Raw genomic sequence first — 22,363 nt, 5'->3', positions numbered from 1 at the left:
TTATAGTTTTTTAAACAAAAAAAAAATATTAGTATTTATTTATTTATTTATATTTAGTATTTTGAAATTGTTTGTTCAAATCCAATTTTCTTGAATTAAATAGAAAAAAAACGATTATTATTGTACGAAAAATTTAATTTGTAGAAATTAAATTTTTCATTTATTTCGTTCATTTCAACGTTCAGAACTTTGATCATAATTTGAATTATTTCCACTGTCTAGAAGAAAAATTATTTTTTTTTTGGAAAGAAAAGACCAACAATTTCGAATGTACACCTTTATTAAACAAATACACGACGCCTTAATAATATTTATAATATGTATGTGTCGTTCGGATAGTTACTTCATTTTTTTTTCTAGCATGTGCAGTGTTATCCGCGTAATGTGGTTAATGTACTATTGCTAATACACTGTTGTCGAACCATCCTTATTTTTTTTTTGAGAATTAAAAAGGTAATTTGACATTCCTGTGCGCCACGAACGACGCCACTGAATAACTCAGGGTGTCATATTTTATTTATTTATTTATTTTTTTATTGTAAATTGTTTTACACTGCGTCGAAAAGCGGACATTTTCGTTATTACCCATTTTGTGATAATTAATTCCTTATTACATTTTATTTTTTTTTCTTTCTTTCTTTCTTTCATTTATATTTAAATCTTATTAGTTAACACACAATCCATTGGTATGTAATGGGAGGGAATTTAGTCAGCTCATAAGAATACTTCAGTACAGCCTAGCTAATTCATAATCGTTAATAGGTTATTGATTAGTTTATATCGTAACATTAATACATATATATACACATTTCAATGTATATATATATTTATTTATATATATAATTTTTTGTTTTTTTTTCTTCATTTATATTGTATATAATATTAGTAATCTTGCGTTTATCATCATACTTAAGTGTCACTTGCGGTGTGTTGCATACGCGCGTGGTTAGGTGTGTGTTTGTGTGTGTAATTTCCTTCTTTATTTTCTTTTTTAGATTTTTTAATTATGAAACGCAGTTAACACCCTTTTTTTGTTAAAACTATAGCGTGCGACGAACTCATTTTTTTCCCTTTTATTCCCACATTTGTTGGTTATTCAGCCGAAAAAATTGATAAACTTTTTCCCAATTACTTTTATAGACTCTTGAGCGAGCTCTTGAGTCCTTATGATGAAAGTAACAGAGAAATCTGTTAGGATCAAAATAAGAACAAAAAAGGTCCTTGAAGAATTTTTGCTTAATTTACTAATTTAATTTTTTTAGTGATTCACGTACACACAATTAATTATTTCTCAGTGAATAAATCTCTCTCCTTCGAGATGGTAGACGACAGTAATTTCTAAATTTTTCTCTTTATATATTCGAATTTGATATGATTTCTTTTGAGTATTGTTTTTCACACATTACACGTTCAAGAAAAAAAAGATTTTGTAAAAATTGTTTACATTCGAATTTTTTTGTCAATACACAAAGCTTCTCAAAAAACATATTTAGGATTAACTTTTACTAAATTATTTCATTTTGAAACTAAATTTCTCAAAAAATATTCTATTGAATAATACTTTTTTTTGTTCTCTATATTAATACTGAAGTGAAAAATTTACAATTTAATGAAAGAAACAATTTACTTCTAGTTAATTCGGGAGATATTTCTTTTTTGTTTCGAGAAACTCTTGTATTGACTTTTTTTTTCTCTTTCCCGTTTTTGTCCGCACAGCTTAATTAAGTACATACATCGATGACTGTACACTCGTGTTAGATTATTCATAAATCCGAACCATGAATTAAAAGCCAGTCTAGTCTGCAACACTTTTTTTAAAAAGTTCATCCGATCGATTGATTCCTTATCTAACAGATCCTTTCTTTAGATTTATCTCTAGTACAATTTAATACAATTTTTACGTAGTCGAGAATTTTTTTTACGTAGTATTATCTATTACGTCATTCGAGTATTTTTTTTTTTACTTTGAACATCCTTTTTAAGAAAATTTAATTCTTTTTTATCTGGTTAGTTAACTATCTGAAAATTACAGACACCATCGCAAACACCTAAATGCCTGAAAATTTTCACACAAATAGTTTTTTTTTATCTTTTACTTGTCTCTGTGTCAAGTAGAAATTTTTTTTCACTTTTTGTAAATAGAAATTGAACAAAGAAATAAAGCGACCACTAAGAAAAAGTAGAAAATTTAGGCATTGCTACGTGAATATACACACGTATTTGGACTGAATGTTTTTTTTCACATGATTGTACTATTTCTATTTATAAACTTAGCCTTACATCTAATCGACGCAGAACGCTATGGAGCTTTCTTTTTTTTTACCGAAATTATATAATAAAGTAAAATTTCGAATTTTCAAATCAAAGATTTGAATCGATTTTTTTTCGTCTGACATAAAAAAAAGCGAATAACAAGAGAAAACTTAAATAAAAAAACCCCATTGGGAACAATGGAGAAGGAAAACTAGTTAAAAAGCATAATACAACGAAGAGAACAAAAAATACTTAATAATATGGCGAATAATCTCCACGCTAAACTGCTATTTCGAGTTCTGGTGTAAAGCCTTCAGATCTGACAAACCTCTTATAAAAATGATATGATATGCACATTGGAAAAATAAATTATCATATACTTTTTATGAATATAGATTATTCATACATAAATTTTTAGTTCTACACATTTGATCGATACGATTCTAAATACGCATTACATTCGACCTTTCAAAAAAAAAAAACTGGGCAGTATTGACGAGAAAAATGAGGTCTGCGAGGTTTTTATTGGTCCATCGTTGATACAAAATTGGTTTTCTCCATTATTTTTCCTCATTCTCAATCTCTTCAACTCTTTTTCCCTCATTTCGAATAGATTTCCATCTAAAATTCTCTTCTCCAAAAACTTAAAATTCTAATAAAACTTATTTAACAGTAAAATTAAATTCAGTCGAATTTGTTTTCCAAAAACGAATAAAAAAAAATCATTTATATAATAAAATCAAATTTATTTTTCGAAAAAGAATTAATTTATAATAAAATCAAATTTAGTCGAATTTATTTTTCGAAAAAGAATTAATGTCTAATAAAATTGAATTCAGTCGAATTTATTTTTCAAAAAAGGATAAAAATTGAAAATAAATTAAAATTTGAAGAAAAGTTAAAAACATTAAAATGAATAAAAAATAAAAAATAATTAAAATAAAAAAAGTAAAAAGAATTAAATTCAAAAAAAGAATTAAATAAATAATAAAAATTTACATAGCGTATTAAAAAGAATTTTACATTTTTACCGGTTTGAATTTTTTTCCTCCATTTTCAAGTGGACACTGGGCACTGTTTGGATTGGATGAAAAAAAAATGACACAGAAAACCAATCTTCTATCTTAATAGACGTTTGGCCTTATTTTCCGCAGGCCAATATAAAAAATTGTTCACTGTTCGACAAAAAAAAAAATGATTTACGGAGAATTTTCAATTTACCACACTGTATTTAAAAAAAAAAGCGGAATTTTCCCTCTAATTGAACCAAGAAAATATATTCTTTCGTAAAAACGAATTTAGAATTTTTTTGTTCGCCTATTAGTCAAATACTGCCTAGCACATTGCCCTATATCGCTAGAGTACAATCCATATTCTTTTTTTGTTCTTCTGATTAGAAAAGTCGAATTTATAAAAATCTTTTTTTCCACCATTTCTCTTCTTCTATTCTCCTTTTTTCTTCTTTTATTTTCAATTGTTTAGAATTCTTTTTATTTAGCCTTTAAATTAAATTTTCATTTTTCAATGAAATTTTTGTTTCGTAACAATCATTTCATTGAATAAAACACACTGACACGTTATATAAAAATTACAAATTATTTAAAAACATACCGATTTAGGTATTTTTTTTTAAATTGCTGTATTATTTTTCCTAAAAAAAAAAAAAAAGATTTTTATAAAGTCAACTTTTTGGTGATTAAACGTCAGTGACTTTCGACAAAGTCAGTGGAGTTCATCTAAAGCGAGAGTTATGTATGTATACATATAGCTATATGTATAATATTTATATAAAACTAAAACCTTTCAAACACAGCTTCGCAAATAAAGTGCGACTGCTCTTTTTTTTAATATATATATTTAAGCGCGCAGCTTTAGTAGTTCGGATTAACGAAACAATTGCACACTTCCAATAAAGAAACATTCAGGAAATATATTTGCAAACGGGGACAGCGTATTATGTCAGCAATGGAAGACAATTTTTTTTACTCGAAACAAAAATTATTATTCTATTTAGAATTTGAATTATTTTTTTTTACCGATTTTTCTTTTCTTTTTCAGTCTCGAAAGAATTTTGGAATAAAAAACCCCTTCGTCACGAACATAATACGCATTGCCCGATTTTTCGCATTCAAAAAATTGAAAAGAAACTAAATTTTTGTCCTTTTTTTTAAAAATTGCGTAACACCCCTATATACGAAAAAAGTATTTGCGTTCACAAATACAGAGTTCATCTTCTTTGCAAAAAAGATAAATCCGTGAGATCAAATATTGGTACAGGTCTCTCGATAATTAAAATAGTGCGGCTGCTCGTTTAATGCTTTTTTGCCTTTGCATTTACTACCGAGGCTGACTTTCTATATTTTTATCGACAATAACAGTAAATTCTAACAGCAGTTGACGTTACAACTAGCTTTTTTTCCAGTAGCAATAGTATAATTTTTTTTTTTTCATTTTCTTTTTATTATTATTAGGAGCGACAATATTTAGGAGTGTAAAAAAGTTCCCTTCCCAGCTACTGTAATCGTAATCATAATTATATAACGTAATAATTATAATAGTCGATAGGATTTCAAGAATATAAATTATTGTAAACATATAGGTTTGACAACTCGTAAAACATTCGAGAGTCGTTTTTTTTTCTTTTTTTTCCATTTACTATCGCTGATGGAGCAATAGATACTGCAGGTAGAAAGAGTTAACTATTAGATAAAGCGTCCTGCACTCTTTAAAAATTATTCTTCTTCATCTCGGGTCTTTAAGTAGAGTACTAACGGTTTATCTTTCTACAAATGCAAATCTACGGGGACGGATACAATATGACACTTTCACCTACCGCTAAAGAACACAATTGTTATCTAGGTCTCTATTTTAGATCAATTGTCTCTGGACTCGAACCTTGGCGAATTCGAAAAAATGCTCTTTTTTCATTCTCACTCTCTCTCTCTCTTTCTCTCTCTTCATATTCTCATTCTCTCTCGCTTTTTCTCGATATTTTATTTTTTTAAAAACTTGTGCTCGAATTTATTAGGTGCTGTTTTTTGTTTGTGCTTTTTTTTTCTTGTAAAGCCCAGGGACTTTTTATTTCGGGCTTTCGATATGGTTTTAAAAAATATTTGTGAAAACTTGTCGAGAGTTAAAAAGAAAAGTTATCTTTAAGAATGCATTAAGAAAACTTGGATCAAGAAGAAGCTTTTTAAAAGTCCTGAATAAATGCATATCCATTATATAAATGTAATTCAGTCGACTCTCTTCAATAAGTTTTTAACTTTTCCTACGAATCTCAGTTTTGTTTGTTTAGTCAAGTTTGCGCTTTTTTCCGTTCCCTTTGTCATTTAGATATTTTAAATGCAAAAATTCTTCTTGAAAATTGAATGTTTAATTAAAAATAACTCATTTCTTTCTTGAAATATCCACAATAAATTCTGAAAATCAAGTAATGAGGACTACAGAATTTTTTAGAATTGGTATCAGAGGCACTCAACTATTTTCTCGAAGGTAAGGAAAAAAAGAACATCTTCTGAATTTAGTGTAGATTTCTCCTCTTCTCTTTTTCAGGATTGAAATTTTTGAACACAAAATTGTGAAAAAAATGAATGAAAGTTCTCGTACCAAGGGGGTGGCGGGTGGGGGAGGAGAATCGAGAGTGTCACGGGATGAGATCATGAAACTAAAAATCGCGCAGCAACAGTGTCAGTACTCTGCTTAAAACCGTACTGATAAATGATTGTTGGGTCGCGCGTCATTAGACGACACGATGATCCCACTCGAGGTCGTGGGGCGCATTATGAACCCGATGTCTGCCCGCATTCAATTCACAATCATTCTCACAGTCCGATGTGTCAAGATCGTCATCCCGGAATGAGCCCTCCTCGGAGTCGGAGCTACCCGAATCATCCATGTCCTCCTCACGATGATCCTGCTGACTGCTGCCCTCGTTCAATCGATCCATTGGATTGACAGTGATGGCGAGACCCGAATCGTCCCAGGCCATTTCCGTCTCAGCAGTGAGTTCATCGCCCGCGGTGCGTCGTCGCTTGGACGCGCCTCTCACTCTCGCCGCACCCACGACGCCCATCAGCAATAAAAATCCAATGCAAGCGGCGGCGACAATTGTCACCGCATGACTTCCACTGGATCCGACAATTGCCCGGCCCTCGTGCAACGTTGACGTTGAGTACTCGTCCGAAATGTCGGCGTGATGCCGCGAGAGTTGCGCATGTCCCGGAGCGGGTTCGACAATTTTCGCCATTGGCGGCTCGCCCGAAGTCGAGTGTGGCACCAGAGTTGTCTTCTCCTTCGGATGAATCACCGCCAATGTCTGGATGTACTCATTGCTGGCGAATCTGTCGCTCAATTCGGAGCAGGTGAGTTTGAAAACTCTGTCCAAATAGTAAGCGGGCTTACGATTCGTGTAGACAATCAAGCGAATCAGCTGCTGATAGTTTCTCGGCGAGTCAGCGCCGGAGAGTACGACACCATCGCGATCGATGCGAGCCGCGATGTTGTGGAATCTCCTCAAGGCGTCGCCGGGCAAGTCGAGAGTCTCGTGATCCGGATTCAGACTCGGGTACACACTGACGGCACAGGCGTCCAATCTCGCCGCCGAGCCGGCCGTTACTTTCGCGTCGGGAAAGACGCGAACTCCCTGGCGGAAGTCAGTGTACTCCCGAGCAACGTAGCCCGTGCCATTGACAGTGATGCCAGGACGTGGCGGCGGAAGGACCGTCACGTACGACTGGATCGACGGAATCACCAGCGGTCTCGACTGACTGCCCTCGCACTTGATTATCGTGTCAAGGCGGAAATTACGACGACCTGGCGTTGGGAATCTTCTCGTATTCGAGTAGCCAATGCGACGGAGCAGCGTCTCGACATTAGTGCGATTATCCCCATTGATACGAACCTCGGTCATGTCGGAATTCGTCAAGAGTTCGATACCGGGTTGCAGGAGATCGACCGGTGGCACGTGAATGCCCTCCTGACAATGTCGCAGACAAGAGAGAACCTCGGATTTTTCATTTCTGCCCACCAATACCGAGAGACCAGCCAAATAACCACGGAAATGATGTTTCGTTTTATTGTCAGAGCCCTGCCAGCAAGCGCCAACCACCAACGTTGTATTAATCCCCTTGGCCGGATGCAATGGCCAATCGTCAATAATTTCCGGATTCTTCTCGTCCGTGTGCCACTCTTCACCGTCCACGAAGAGTGTGACTTTCGGAAAATCAACCTGAATCGCTAAATGATGCCACTTATCGTCACATACCTGAGCCAATTTCCAGCGCCATTCAGCAGGACGGAATATATTTGGATCGCCTTCAGAGAAGTCCCGACGGAGCAGAAGAATCAATCGGCAATTGCGAATGAATAGCGCATAGTGATGTCGATTCATTTCTAAATCAAAGGGAAAAAAATGTTGTAGTAGACAATTCAAAGCAGAAAAGAAAGTACGATAACAGAGACTACAGTTAGTCAGCGTTTTTTTCCTCTTTTCCCCTTTTTTTATTCCCTTGTTCACTTTTCGATCCCCTTTTGATAATAAAATTCCCTAAATACACCTAAAATAATACATTTTCTCCCCTTTTCCTCTTATTTGTCAATGACTTTCAAAAATTGTAAGTGTAAGTTAACAAAAAATTTCTAGTTTTCTTGAAGAAAAAAATTTTACTTTTTACAAGCTAAGGAAAAATTTTAATTTTTTGTATTTTTTTATGTTTCTAAAGTTTCGAACGTTCAAATTAACGACGATATTTTTGTACTTCATTTAATTTACGTATTTTCTTGTTATAAAGAAAAATATTTTGTATATTAGAAAAAGTTGATACTTATTTAAGTAAATATTTAATTTTAATTATTTTTCTTGTTTGTATAGAAATTTTAAAAAATACTTTGAAAAGTAGAAAAAAATTTCGTTCATTTGAACGTTAAAAACTTTAGGAAAACTTTATGTTGAGATTTGAGAATTAAAAAAAGAGAAAGGGTTTAAAAATTTTGAGATTAAATATCTTTTTATATTATTTTTCAGAGATTTTTAAACTTAGAATTTTTTTCATATAGAAGGTAACAAATAAATACTAACTTTTACTATTAATGAACCAACACCTAAACTATTTGGGATTTATGTCAAATTCAATTTCCAGAATAAATTTTCTAAAGTAAATTTTTCAAATTTTTCAAAAAAAAATGGCCTTTGAAAATAATTAAAGCTATTCTGGCAATAACAATTTTTAATAGTAAAGTTTACTATTTTTTTTAGTAATAATTTTATCAAGACCGAAGTTTTTTACTGCGTAATTAATAGAAAAAGTAAAAAAAAAATCTTATATAAAATCTTATCGAATAATACAATAATTTTGAACTTAATTTGAAAATTCACCGTTTTTAAATTCAGGCCTCGGATCGACTTTAAAAAACAAAAAGATCGCTTTAGTAGATTAAAAATATTTTTAAAAAAGTCGAAAAAGTCGCTTATTCGAATCAGTTTTGTCAAAAATATTTCATTTTGTATTTTCCTGATTTTACACTGATTTCTTAATTCAATAATTTTCTTATACATGTGAATATTTAAATATATGTTATTGATTTTTTCACAGAAATAAAAATTTTTTAAATGTTAATTAAATGTAATTCTTTCAAAATTAAATTATTTCTAAAAATTACAACTACAATTTCTTTCAAAATTCACTTATTTTCCAAAATTTATAACAAAAATTTTTTTTCTAAATCAATTATCAATTATTTTTAATAGTTTTCCAATATTTTCCTCGAGAATTAAATTATCAAAATATAAAAATTCATTTTTCTGGGATTTGAGTCTAAAGTTGGCAACGTTTTTAAAAAAGAAAAAAATAATGTGACGATTTTGCCTTATTTTGGCTTCAAATTTTTGTTATTTTTATTTATATATTATTTTAGTTTTGAGCAACGAACAACTATTGTATTAAAAAATTTACGCACATGAAAATTAGATATAAAAAATAAAAAAAAAATTCTTTTTTAATTTTTAAAAACGTTGCGGACGTCACGTTTTATGATCCATAAATTTCCAACTTTCGATTGAACGAAAATTTTTGCTGTTGTGAATATTTTCATAAATTTCTAACTACAATAAACATAAAAAAAATTGAATTAGCAACTTTATAACTTCAGGAACTTCACATTTCACAATAATCATTTATGTTTCGATTTTCAAAGTGTTCAATTAAAAATTTTTAATATTTATTTTAATCCGTAATTTTTGAAATATTTATAGAGAAAAAATATTTCAGTCCTTTCAAAATTCAGAACTTTTTGAGAATGACTATAGCTACTTTTCGTACTATAAAAATAGAAATAAAATTGCATTTTATACCAAGAAAGTGTAATTTTGTTGCAATATTTGGAAGAAAAGTCGAAAAAGTAGCAATTTTTGGAAAATAAATTGAAGAAAGTCGCTTTTTTTATTATTAAATTAATTATTATTATTAAATGTAAACTATTATTTAAATTATTATTATTAAAAATAATAATTTTAAAAAATTCAAAAAGTCGTATTTTCAAAGTAAAAAATGTATGTAGTAAAAAAGTAGCTATCGAAAAATTAAACTGACAAAAATTCCATTCCATATTTTATTTTCCTGACTTTTCCCTAATTTTCATCAAAAATATTTTCATCTTTCTTATCCTGCTAATGAATTAAATTCCTGCAACGAATTTCATATTATTTATGAAAGAATTTAAATATTTATAAAAATAATTTAATTCTTGCAAAGAATTTTATAAAATTTTTTAAATAATTGATTTCTTTCTACTAATTTTATGCAAATTATAATTTAAATTAAATAATTAAATTCCTAAGAAATTTTTATTATTCCTAAAAAGAATTGAATTCTTACGAAGATTTTTGCAAAGAATTCTATTGAAATTTTTGACAATAATTGAATAATGAATGTCTCTGTGTTGTATTTTATTAAATTTTTTTGACAAAAATTGAATTCTTGCGAACGATTTTATTAGATTTTTTTAAAATAATTGAATTCCCAAGATGAAATTTATTACTTTTATAAATAATTGAATTCTTGCGATAAATAGTTATTTATGGAAATAATTGAATTTTGCAAAGAATTTTATTAAAATGCCTCAAAATAATTGAATTATTTCAAAAAAATTTAATTAAAATTATATTTAAAATAATTGATTTGTTTCGAACAATTTTTTTTTTCTTCCAAAGAATTTGAAAGAAACATTTTTTTAAATAATTTAATTTTTTGAGGAATTGAAATTAAATTTTTAAGAATAATTACATTTTTTAAGCAATTCCTGTAAAATTGTATTAAAAATAATATAATTTATGAAAATAATTGAATAGTTGCTAAGAACTTTATAAAAAATTTTCAAAAATAATTCAATTCCTGAGAAGAATTTTACTGTAATTATGAAAATAATTGAATTTTGGATGAATTTTATTAATTTTTTTTTTCAAATAATTGAATTATTTTGCGAAATTATATGAAAATACTATAGATATTGAAAATAACTGTATTTCGAGTATTTTTTGAAAATAATTGAATCGTTTTAAAGAATTTGATTATAATTTTTGAAAAGTTTTTGATTTCTACTATTAGCGAATTTAAAGTAGTGGAAATTGTCCAAAAAAACAGAAATAGTAGCTTTTAGTGGCTGAATTCTTAAAAATGAACCCAAATAATAATTGAACGTAGAAAAAGTAGTAAATAGTAGGTTTTAGTAGACGAGTGCGAAGCCTGTAATATAATATAATTATATAAAAAATTTCTTTTATCCCTGCAATACTCACTGTGATCGTCAGCAGCACACAGAATATGTTCCTTAACATGCGGATCTTGTCTGGGCCTAGGTCGATGCTTCATCCAAACACCAATCGTGAATTTCTGCGCAAGTGCATGCTCCAAAACATCATTCGGCACAATAGCTGCGGAATTGGCACCGTCAAATTCGAAAATCTCATCAGCCTCACGTCCCTCGTCCCTTGACAATAGCGACGTCCAGGATGTTGACGGTCCCGGTGTTGGTAAAAGATCGACACTATCTCGCGAGGCTCCACACAATTTCCGTTGACTCTGAACACTGTAAGTGTCACGATCGCAACCCTTTCCAATATGATCCGTCGCCAGACTCAATGTTGTTCGAAGACTCCTCAGCGTGCAGGGTGCATCGCAAAGTTCCAATCTCGCCGATGGAAGCAATGGCTGTGAACCAACTCCGGCAGCATAATCAACTCTTTCAGGAACTCCTCGCCAGCCGGGCGAGCAAACACGATTAACTTTGACTGTAACCATTGCCGGTGCCGATTGTTTCATTCCACAATCATAAGCGACCACACTCAATATGTAATTATGCGAGCGCTCGTAATCCAAAGGCTCGGTATTCCTGATTGCTCCCTCATTATCAATTGTAAACGGCTGATCGTCAGTGAGAATTTCGTATTTGCATACATCGCCGTATTTTGGCGTGCAATCACGATCGGTCGCCTCGACGCGAACAACTTCCTCATAAAGACGTCCCTCATCCACTGTATTCACGTATGCAGGTTGTAAAAATTGCGGTGCATACTCGTTCACGTCGACAACTGTTATATGCACTGCAGCGCTGAAAATTTACCAACAGAAAAATTATTCATTATTATTTTTCTCATCAAGGAACGAAAAATTATGTCACTAAACATGGTTGCCACAAATAATTAATTTTAATTTTTCCCTCACTTTTCCCTGATTTCCAGACAAAATTTTAACTTTTTCCCTGACTCAAAGAATATTCTGATTCACTCTAAAAATTATTAGATACTCAAAAAAATAAATCTCCGTGATGATACATTTATTTCATTTAATTGTAAAATTATTCAAAAACATCAATAAATACTTTTTTAAATAAATATTTAATCATTATTTTTCCACAGAAATTAAAATTCTTCAATACATTTAAATTCAAACCTTTTTGAAATTCAACAACTTACAAAAATATTATTATTTATTACAAAACATAAAGAAATAGATCACTCCGAGTCAAAGACTCGGAGTTTCATGTTTTGTAATAATTTAAATTACCATAAGATTTTTCAAAAAAAGTTAATTATTTACAAAAATCCTTCACAAGAATTCAATTATTTTTACAAGCAGTAAAATTTCTCATAAAAAATTCAATTATTTTCATAATTATAATAAATCGATTATTCGGTAATTAATTTTTAAATCAATTTTTATTAGAAAATTCTAGAAGAATTCAATTATTTAAATTAAAAAATAAATAATTTATTGAATAATTGAATGTTTGTTAAAATTGAATTCTCATGGAGTATTTTAGCAACAAATTTTTAAATAATTGAATTCTTTTGACAAATTTTAATAAAATTTTTAAGAATAATTACCTACATTTTTCGAGGAATTTGATTGAAATTGTATCAAAAATAATTGAAATTCTGCGATGAGTTTTATTATTTATGAAAATAATTAAAATTTTCCCAAGAATTTTTTGAAATAATTGAATTTCGGAGAAGAATTTTATTATTTATAAAGATAATTGAAATATTGACGAGAATTTTTAAAAAATTTTTGAACACAATTAAAATTCTGTGAAGAATTTTATTACTTTTGAAAATAATTTAATGCTTCCAACGAATTTTATTCAAGTTCATAAAAATAACTGAATTTCAGTGAAGAATTTTATTATTTATATAAATAATTGAATTCTTAAAAAGAACTTTGTTAAATTTTTTTTAAATAATTGAATTGATGCGATGAATTTTATAAAAATCTTTTTAAATAAGGGAGCGTTCACAAATTATGTCACGCAATTTTTGGAGATTTTCGACCCCCCCCCCCCCTCCCCTCTTGTCACGCAATTTTTGCAATTTCACATGAGAAAAATATAAGTTATAGAAAAAATTGAAGGTTTTGTATTAAAATTCGTGGTAATTTTATAGTTTACGAGGAAATTTATATTTCGTTTTTGATTTTCATAAAAGTCAATAAATTTAGAAAATACTTTTAATCAGATCTTGTCGTTAACAATTTAATAGAAAAAATATTTTTTCAGGCTAAAAGCAACATTCTTTTGTTAAAAAACTTTACGGTCTTAAATTATTGATGAAAAAAATATGTGAAACATTTTCAATATTTTTTCGATTTTATTTTAAGTAACGTTTCGGTTTTCAATTTCATTACTTTTGATAGATTTTTCAATAAACAAAATCGCAGAATGGAATATTCAATCCCTTCTTTTTATTAATTAAATTAATTCAACTTTAATACAATTAATTTTAATCCTTGTTTTTTTTTTTAACAATTTCCCATGAAATTATCTTTCATTTCTATGAAATTTTCTATTAAAAATTTTTTATTGAATCGAAATTTTGTCTATCTAATTCTACTTTCTCGAATTCTCTCTCATTTAGCATAATTTCCACTCGACAGAATTAATTTATTTATTCATTTTTGTCAAAATTTCTGTAAAGTAACAAAAGTTAACCTATTTTCTTTAAAACAAATTTCTACTTATTGTTTAATGTTCGCTAAAAATAATTTTTAATATCAGAAATTTTCTTTCGAATTTCTATGTACCGAAGCAGAAATTCTGTTCAACAAAAATTTCGATAATAAAAAATTTATTAAATTAAAATTTGATGAAATTCGAATTCAGTTAAAATAAACTCATGTCAGTTTAATTAAAATTCGAATAAATTACCAATTCAAGTTGAAATCGATTAAATTAAAATTATTTTAAATAAAAAATCGAATAAATTAAAATTTCGAGAACTAAAAAAAATTGATTAAGTTAAACATAGTTAAATAAAAATTCGAGATGAAATTAAAATTGGATCAAAATTTCGGAAAAAATTTTAGTGAACGAGATTTTTTTAAAATGAATTTCTACTTATTTTAGTAATTATTCATTGAACCGACTTTTTTTTATCTAAATAACAATAAATAAATAAATAAAATAAATAAATAACATTAAGTAAACAAATAATAATAAATAAATACAGAAATAAAAATTCTGTAGAATGAAAATCCAAACAAATTGTGTCAAAATTTCCGAAAAAAATGTATTTGAACGTAATTTTTTTAAAATGAATTTTTACTTATTTCAGTAATTATTCATTAAACAGACATTCTCATCTAAATAAAATTAAATAAATAAATACAGAAATAAAAATTCTGTAGAATCAAAATCAAAATAAAAAAATTCGTCTTTTAAATAAAAATTGTATTATAACTAAAAATTAATTTCTATTGATTCTAGTAATTATTCACTGAAACGACTTTTTTGTCTGAATAAAAATAAATAAAACAAATAAATAATTAATGAAAATTAATCAATATCTCCTTTTAAATAATTAATAAGAATAATAATTAAAAAATAATAAGTAATATTAATAAATACAGAGATACAAATTATGTAAAATGAAAATCAGCAAAGAATGAAAATTCAGTTAAATTAAAATCCTATTAAATAAAAGCTCAGTTAAATTAAGATTCTCTTAAATACAATTGAAAAATTAAAAATTCTGTTAAATTAAACTCCGTTTAGTTAAAACTCATATAAATAGAAAATAAAAGTTAAATTTAACTACATTAAAATTCTATTAAATCGAAATAAAAAGTAATTTAAAAACCCTGTGAAATAAAAAATTCGTTTTTCTGTTAAAACTCAAATAAAAATTCGAGTTAAAATTAAAATTGAGTCTAATTTAAAGAAGAGAAAAAAGTAGAAACATTTTTAAAACAGAATATTTACTTATTTTAGTAATTCGCTAAACAGAATTTTTAATTTTAATTTTCGTTAAGTTTCGAAGTAAATAAGAACTTAAAATAAAAATTGTAAATAAAAATTCGAAATAAAAATTCTGTACAACAAAAATCCGAACGTAAAAAATCACTTAAATAAACACTTTGACTTTATTAAATAAAAACTGAGTTAAATAAAAAAAATCCCCCCACTTAAAATTGAAAAATTAAAAATTCCATTAAATTAAACGTTCAGTTAAAACTCATTTAAATAAAAATTCGAATAATTAAAATTTCCAGTTAAAATAAAAATCAGGTCAAATTTTCCAGAAAAAAAAAACATAAATTCGTTAGTATTTCAATTTTTTATGAAATATGGTGTCAATCTAGATTATATGAGAGAAAGATTTTGTGGGTTAAAATAAAATCGTATTACAAATACAATTGTTTTTTTTTAATTTCTCGAATTCTAAAGGAATATTGAAGAAAATAGGATATTATTTCACAGAGAGAGAGGGAGAGGGAGAGGGAGATAATTTTGATATAGATTTGAGTGTATTATTAAAGTAAATTACAATATATATCTATGGATTATATAGGTTTCAATATAGGCTCCTAACAATTGTTTGTCTTGTACAAGTTTTCTGAGTTCTATTTATGAAGCTTTAACTGAATGTACTATTGAATTCACTATACGCGTCTTTTGTTAAAAATGAGGGACATTCATCAGTATTTTACCGTGTGTTCCATTCGTTCAAAGCTTAAAGAAATCGATATTTTCATTATCCCACGTTATTTCAAGTTTTAACCTGGATTTACTGGTTTAATTATAAAAAATAAAAAATGTTTCATACATTTTTCAAAATACACTTTTCTCGAAAAACCATCATCATCCAAAGCTCTCCTTTTTAATTGAAAATTAATTGTTTTGCACTGGATCGATGATCCTTTTTAAATTGCTGTTTGTTCTGTTATAATATTTTGTTTGCAATTAATATTTATTTATTTTGAATTATTGTATTTAAATTAAAAACAAATTTAACTGAACGTATATTTAATGGATATTTCTGAAATATTCTACGCTTTGAATATTGAAAAACAAATTTTCTTTTTGTTAAAATTAGAAACTTGAATTTTTTTTTGAGTAAATAGAAAATTTTGTTAATTTTTTCAATTTGATTGAAAATAATCTCGTACCTTTCTGATAGGGCTCCATTACAAGCGACAGCGGCAATATCGAATTTGTAGTTACGTCTTTTCTCGCAGTTCAAAACTCGTAGAGCCTTAAGCTTTGCCACACCATTTTCTTTCAGTAAAATTTCAAAAGGCGCTTCGCCATGGTGTTTGTTGGCGATATGAAAAGAGCAAATCTTGGCTCCCAAAGCGCGAATCTGCGGTGTCACCTCGACCAGAGATTCATTTTCTTTCACCAATCCATGATATCCGCTTTCAAGACTCTCTAAATCTAACCGGGGCACTAAACAAAAGAGAAAAAGTACATTAATATTATATAGAAATAATTGCAATCAATTGAATATCTTTTTTAAATTATAATTAAATTCAGAATTGAAGATCAAAAAAAAATATTTTGTTTTTCAAATCGTTTTGAACATCCAAGTGAACGAAAGCGAAATTGTCTTTTCGTATTTTACACGAGAAAGATAAATTCAATTTAGGCAAAGAATTTTATTAAATAAAGTAATTAATTGAATAAACAAATTAATAAAAATAAAAATAATTAATCGAATAAAAAATGAATAAAAATAATTAATCGAATAAAAAAATAAATAAAAATAAAAATAATTATCTAGGTAATTGAATAAAAATTACAATTTTACAATTAATTATTCAAATTATAGAAAATTAAATTCTTCCCCCTTTCACTAAAACAAAAATTTATTTTTTTCATACAAAATCTACGACATTAAAGACACAAGTTTTGTCTTGACTCCTCCATAAATAAAAACATCAATAAAAAAATAATTAACCTTGTTTATAAATTAACTTCTAGATGAAATAATTATTTTATAAACTGATTGTTCCAATAATTAGAAAAAAAAATCCATTGCACTACATCTTGTAAATCTGTTAAATTTTCTGAAAGCAAATTGCGAATAATCACTTTGTATAGTAAATTACTTGCCCTAAATATATATTGCAGACAGCAGTTTATGAGTTATGAGGAGAGAGTGAGAAAGTGGATAAGGTATTTTCCATGTCAAATTAAAAGAAAAATTTATTGTTCTCGGTTTTTGAGAGAGAAAAAAAAAGAATAATTAACGAGATTCTATTTTTCCTAAATTATTCCATTTCTCAATTAATTTTCCTTTATTAACGCAAAGTTAACTACATTTCACCTGTAAATAATTTTAACTTGTTGAAACTTGGCTATGATGTAATTAGAGACATAAGAGCTTCAATAAACAGTTTGTAAAGGAAAATTTAATAATTAAATTTCTTGACAGAAAATTACATGAATTTTTATAAACTTTTTTTTTGAAAATTTTCCAGTTGCTCTAATTTTTGAATTAAAAATCTATTTACTTATCTGCAAAAAACGTTTATTTTTTATTGTTATTAATTTTTAATTTTTGTTTATTCAACTATAAAAATATTTATTTATTATTTATTTATTTCTAGAAATTTCAACTAAAATTCTTCTTTAAGTCAATTTTTTTAAAATAATTTTTTAAAAAGTTCTTTGTGAATTTTCAAATTCTTTTGTTTACAATTTAATTTTACGAAATTTTGATTATTCTGACATATTCTGCAATTATAAATATATTGGAAATTAAAAACTTGAAATAATAAAAAAAAATTCCATTAAACTTATTGAGAAAAATTAATTCTATAGAATTCTTAATTAAAAGTATGAAAAGTTCAAATTTTCAAAGATTTTAATTTGAAATTCATTTTTAAATCAATATTTACATAAAAAATTCTACAAGAATTCAATTATTTAACTATAAAAATAAATATTTGATTAAACAATTGAATATTTTTTAAATTCGAATTTTCGTAAAAAATTTTATTAACAAATTTTTAAATAATTGAATTCTCTTGACAAATCTTAATAAAATTTTTAAGAATTATTGCATTTTTCGAGAAATTTGATGAAAATTGCATTAAAAATAATTGAAATTCTGCCAAGAATTTTATTAAAAGTTTTGAAAATAATTGAATTTCGGAGAAAAAATTTATTATTTATAAAGATAATTGAAATTTTCAAGAGAATTTTTGTAAATTTTTAAAGATAATTGGATTTCTGCGAAGAATTTTATTAAAATTATTTTGAAAAAAATCGAATAAGAATTTCATTAAAATTTTTGAAAATAATTTTATTCTTTAAAGAAATTTAATTAAAAATTCTATTGAAAATAATATTTAAATTCTAATTAATAAATTGCAGCAAAGGTTTTTAAAATAATTGAATTTCTTTGATAAATTTTAATAAAATTTTTAAGAATAATAACTTTCTTCGAGGAATTCCATTAAAATTGTATTAAAAATAATTGAAATTCAGCATTTAGTTTTATTATTTATGAAAAAAATTGAATCTCTGTAAAAAAATGTCATTATTTATGAAAATAATTGAATAATATATGAAAATAGTTTGTAAATAATTGAATTCCTGTGAAATTTTTATTATTTATGGAAATAATTAAATGTTTGCGTCGAATTTTATTAAGAATTTTTTTTAACTAATTGAATTCTTTTAAGAATTTTTATATTAAAAATCATTGAATTGAGGAAAGTTTTTGGAAATAATTAAAATTTTGTCAAGAATTTTATTAAAATTTTTGAAAATAATTGAATTTTAATTTTAAAAAACAACAATTTTCCAGGATTTCGATCAAAATTCCCTGACTTTTCCAAAAATATTTATCAAACTTTTCTTTTTGCGTTTAAATGTTATTTTAGAAAAACAAGTTTTTTAATAACACTAAAAGTTTAATTTACATTTACTTGAATTTCATTTTGGTTACTAAAGTTTGATTAAGCTGCTTCTACTATACCCAGAACCCTTCAAGAAATAACTCATCAAAGTATTCACTAGGCTTCGAAATTCTCCAGTTACTTTTAATTATTCATTAAGCACTGGACGGAAGTAATGAAGCACTTTTGTACAATGTAATGACAATTTATAAATACATTTATTTCATTACGTAAATACTCTACGACAATGTGAATTATTATTCAATTATTTATCATTTATTACGCCACACATTATTCATAACAATTTTTTTTTAATTTCCGCGAATTTAAACATTCGAAATAAATAAATAAATCCGAAATAAAAAATTACGGTTAAATAAATTTTGATTTAATAAATAAAAAAATAATATTTCTATATTATTATTATTAATGTGGTTATTATTAAAATTAACATTAATTTAGTATAAACGAGCTTACAAAGCAAATATCATTATTATGATTATTATTATACTCATTTATTACTTTTAATTCGAAATAAATTTCGCTGCTCATTATTAATTAATTGCTTATACAATTAATCACTCAAAAAAAATGAAAACTAAAATTTGTTTTGTCATATTTAATAATAAATTCAACAAAATTGACAAACTTCATTGTTACTATTGTTTGATTATGAACAAAATATTGAAAGGTATTGATTTAAATTCCATTGGAGAGGTTTATCTAAAAAAAGTGCTTTAAAAGACAGATTTGAAATAAAAGAGCTCTATATCAATTGCATTTTTGTTCAAAAAAATATTTTACGTTTGACAAGTAAACAATGAAAATCAATACTTGAGAGAGTAAATAATAAAATATATATGGAAAGAAAATAGAAATATGAAAAGAAATTATAAAAATAAAGAAAGTAAAAAAATCATTAAAGTGTGATGATATATATATATCTATATCAGAGAGATTAATTGGATTGATTAAAACAATTTCATTATCAAATGTCAAGAAAGGAATTATCTCTTTTTCTCGTTGATCACGGGACATATATTTTTTTTAATAATCCAAAGCAATGCATTTTTTTAATGTCCTTAGCCGGGATAATGTATTTTAATCATAGCTCAACGATATAATTTTTTCATCTAGAATTCTAAAGCAGTGCATGTTTACCCTTTCACTTTTGTATATATTAAATAAAATCACTTCTAGTTTCTTCTACAACTACAAAGTGTGAACAATTATAAATTATTATTTTTATTAGTATTATACTCATAAATTTAGTTTTAGTAAATATTTATTTATTTAAAAAAAAGAATCGTTTATGAACTTTTATATCATTTTATATATAAATCAAAAATATTTTTTAAAATAAAATATCGAAAATAGTAGACTAGAAAAAAAGAAATTTTGTATTAATTATGTATTTGAAAATGATTCAAAATATTACGCTGTTCCAAAATCAATATATTCTATTTCCCTTTCATGTATTACGATGTATATATTCGTCTCATAGTAAGAAATATCTCAAGAAAAAAAGGTTCAAAGATTCTCTCAAAGTTTACAATCTAAAAAAAAGTAACCTTTTTCTCAATAAGAAATTAATTTCCATCACTTGTAGTGTGGAAAAATCGCCATAATTGTTCAAGCACTGCAGGTGCTTATGGACTTGTTAGATGATTCAATTACTAACACAATGGAAAATATTTTCATCTCTATGTTCAAAAGGGAAATATTTTCTAAATTCTTCTGACAAAAAAAATACAAGATAGGTATTTTGATAAAAATTCCAAAGTCTTGGAATTCTTCAATATTTTTGAGGGGTGAAAAAAAAGCTTTGAAACCAAGTTTATAAACGCAGGTAAAATGAGGACAAGAAAATAAATGAAGTCACCTCCATGATCCTTGATGGTGGTCGGTGTAGGTTCTTCGAGAATCGCGTGTGAGAGGCCAAAAGTCAGACACAACAAAATCACTGTTCCCGTTAGCCACGACATTTTGTTTTTAATGGACAAGCGTCCCGTCGCTTAACACTTTATTTCCTTTTGTTGATGATTTTTCCCTCTGACAACTTGTTAAAAAAGAGTGAAATTATTTTATTCACCACTGCATCGCAGACGTTTTCGTTTGCGACACCGTAGTACTGTCACACGCACGCGGAACGAACACCTACACCACAATACATAGAAACACTTCGAGTCAATATTTGAGTAGAATATCGATTTCGCAAAAAATAGTGTCAATTCCATGCCGCGCGTGGCGCTGCTGTCACTTCCTAGGCGCGAAATTCAAAAATTGAAATTCTTTTTTTTTTGCCCAAATAATATTTTTTGCTAAATTATTTCTTATTTTAGAAAGGACTTTCCATTTTTATAGAATTTTATTTTTTATATAAAATTATATCTATTGTTTTATTTTTTATTAAATTGAAAAATTTGTTTTCGATTCAAATTGTAATTTTCGATTACAAAAAATTTTATTTGCAAATAGTTTTTTATTTTAATTTATATATTTACAATAGAAAGAAAAAATTAAATAACGAATATTTTTCCGGACGTTTGAACACAGAAAAAATTTTAAAAGTTGGAAAAAGTCCAATTGACTTTATTTTTAACTCCTTGTGTAATATTTTCTTAATTCCAAGTATTTGGAAGTTCTAAAATTGATTTCTTCTTTTTCAAAATATAAAAATACTTTGACACTAGAGTTTTTGATTTATTAGAAATTAACAAAAATAATAATAAAAAAAATATATTAACAAAAATAATAATAAAAAAAATAATATTAACAAAAATAAAAAATTAATGAAGTTGTGGAAAAAAATTTTTTTACAAATGCGAATTAATTTCATAAAACATTTTTTTTTTATTAAAAAGCAAACTTGCACATTCGTGTACATATGTATAAGATTTTTTTTAGGACGGAATACACATATATATTTATATATTTATATAATTTTTAGGGAAAAAAATTAACACAAGCAGTTATCGTCTTAAAAAATAAAACTTAATTTCTAAAGAAAGATCTTCGGAGAAATACTATTATTAACTTTCAGTTTTAAGTACAATAAAGAAGAAGCTTTATTACTATTATTATTATTGTTATTATTATTAATTATTTCGTTCTTCATGATTTTTCAGCGGAAGCTCATTTCCTCTATATATATGTGATGTGTATATTTTATTATTCTATAAAAAGCTATTTTATGAATATTTCATTATAAAGACAATCAAAGTCAATTGTGTATAAAAAAAACAAAGCAAATAATACAACACACGAAAAGCATTCTTCTAAAATATTGAGCTTACTTAAGTACAAAAAAAGCACATCTTACGACGCAATTTTTCTTCCATCATTAAATTTCTAATATATAATAATTTTTCAATTTACAAAGAAAAAAATTCTATAAATTTTTACATTTTTATCATTTACAAATTTATAAAAAA

The 22,363-nt window shown here is 26.5% G+C and overlaps 1 protein-coding gene across 1 annotated transcript; it reads right to left on the bottom strand.

The window, feature by feature from the left end:
* Window positions 1–4,332: 4,332 nt before the first annotated feature.
* LOC122510688 (calsyntenin-1) lies at window positions 4,333–21,108 on the bottom strand. Its single transcript, XM_043625510.1, has 4 exons — window positions 20,812–21,108; window positions 16,191–16,470; window positions 11,048–11,859; window positions 4,333–7,647 (listed from the first exon to the last, which is right to left on the bottom strand). Exons 1-4 carry the CDS (start codon window positions 20,912–20,914, stop codon window positions 5,996–5,998), a joined length of 2,847 nt encoding a protein of 948 aa, XP_043481445.1. The 5' UTR covers window positions 20,915–21,108; the 3' UTR covers window positions 4,333–5,995.
* Between the last annotated feature and the right edge of the window lie 1,255 nt (window positions 21,109–22,363).

The sequence above is a fragment of the Leptopilina heterotoma genome, unplaced genomic scaffold, assembly GCF_015476425.1.
Source record: "Leptopilina heterotoma isolate Lh14 unplaced genomic scaffold, ASM1547642v1 Lhet_73, whole genome shotgun sequence".
In the NCBI taxonomy this organism is placed as follows: domain Eukaryota; kingdom Metazoa; phylum Arthropoda; class Insecta; order Hymenoptera; family Figitidae; genus Leptopilina; species Leptopilina heterotoma.
This window is presented reverse-complemented; position numbering and strand designations above follow the sequence as displayed.

Excerpts from the sequence above, each read along its gene's own strand:
- LOC122510688 (XM_043625510.1), bottom strand. The coding sequence starts at position 20,914 with ATGTCGTGGCTAACGGGAACAGTGATTTTGTTGTGTCTGACTTTTGGC. Across the intron at positions 11,860-16,190 it reads AATGGAGCCCTATCAGAAAG|CGCTGCAGTGCATATAACAG; the intron begins GTACGAGATTAT and ends GTAAATTTTCAG. Across the intron at positions 7,648-11,047 it reads GTGTGCTGCTGACGATCACA|AAATGAATCGACATCACTAT; the intron begins GTGAGTATTGCA and ends CCTTTGATTTAG.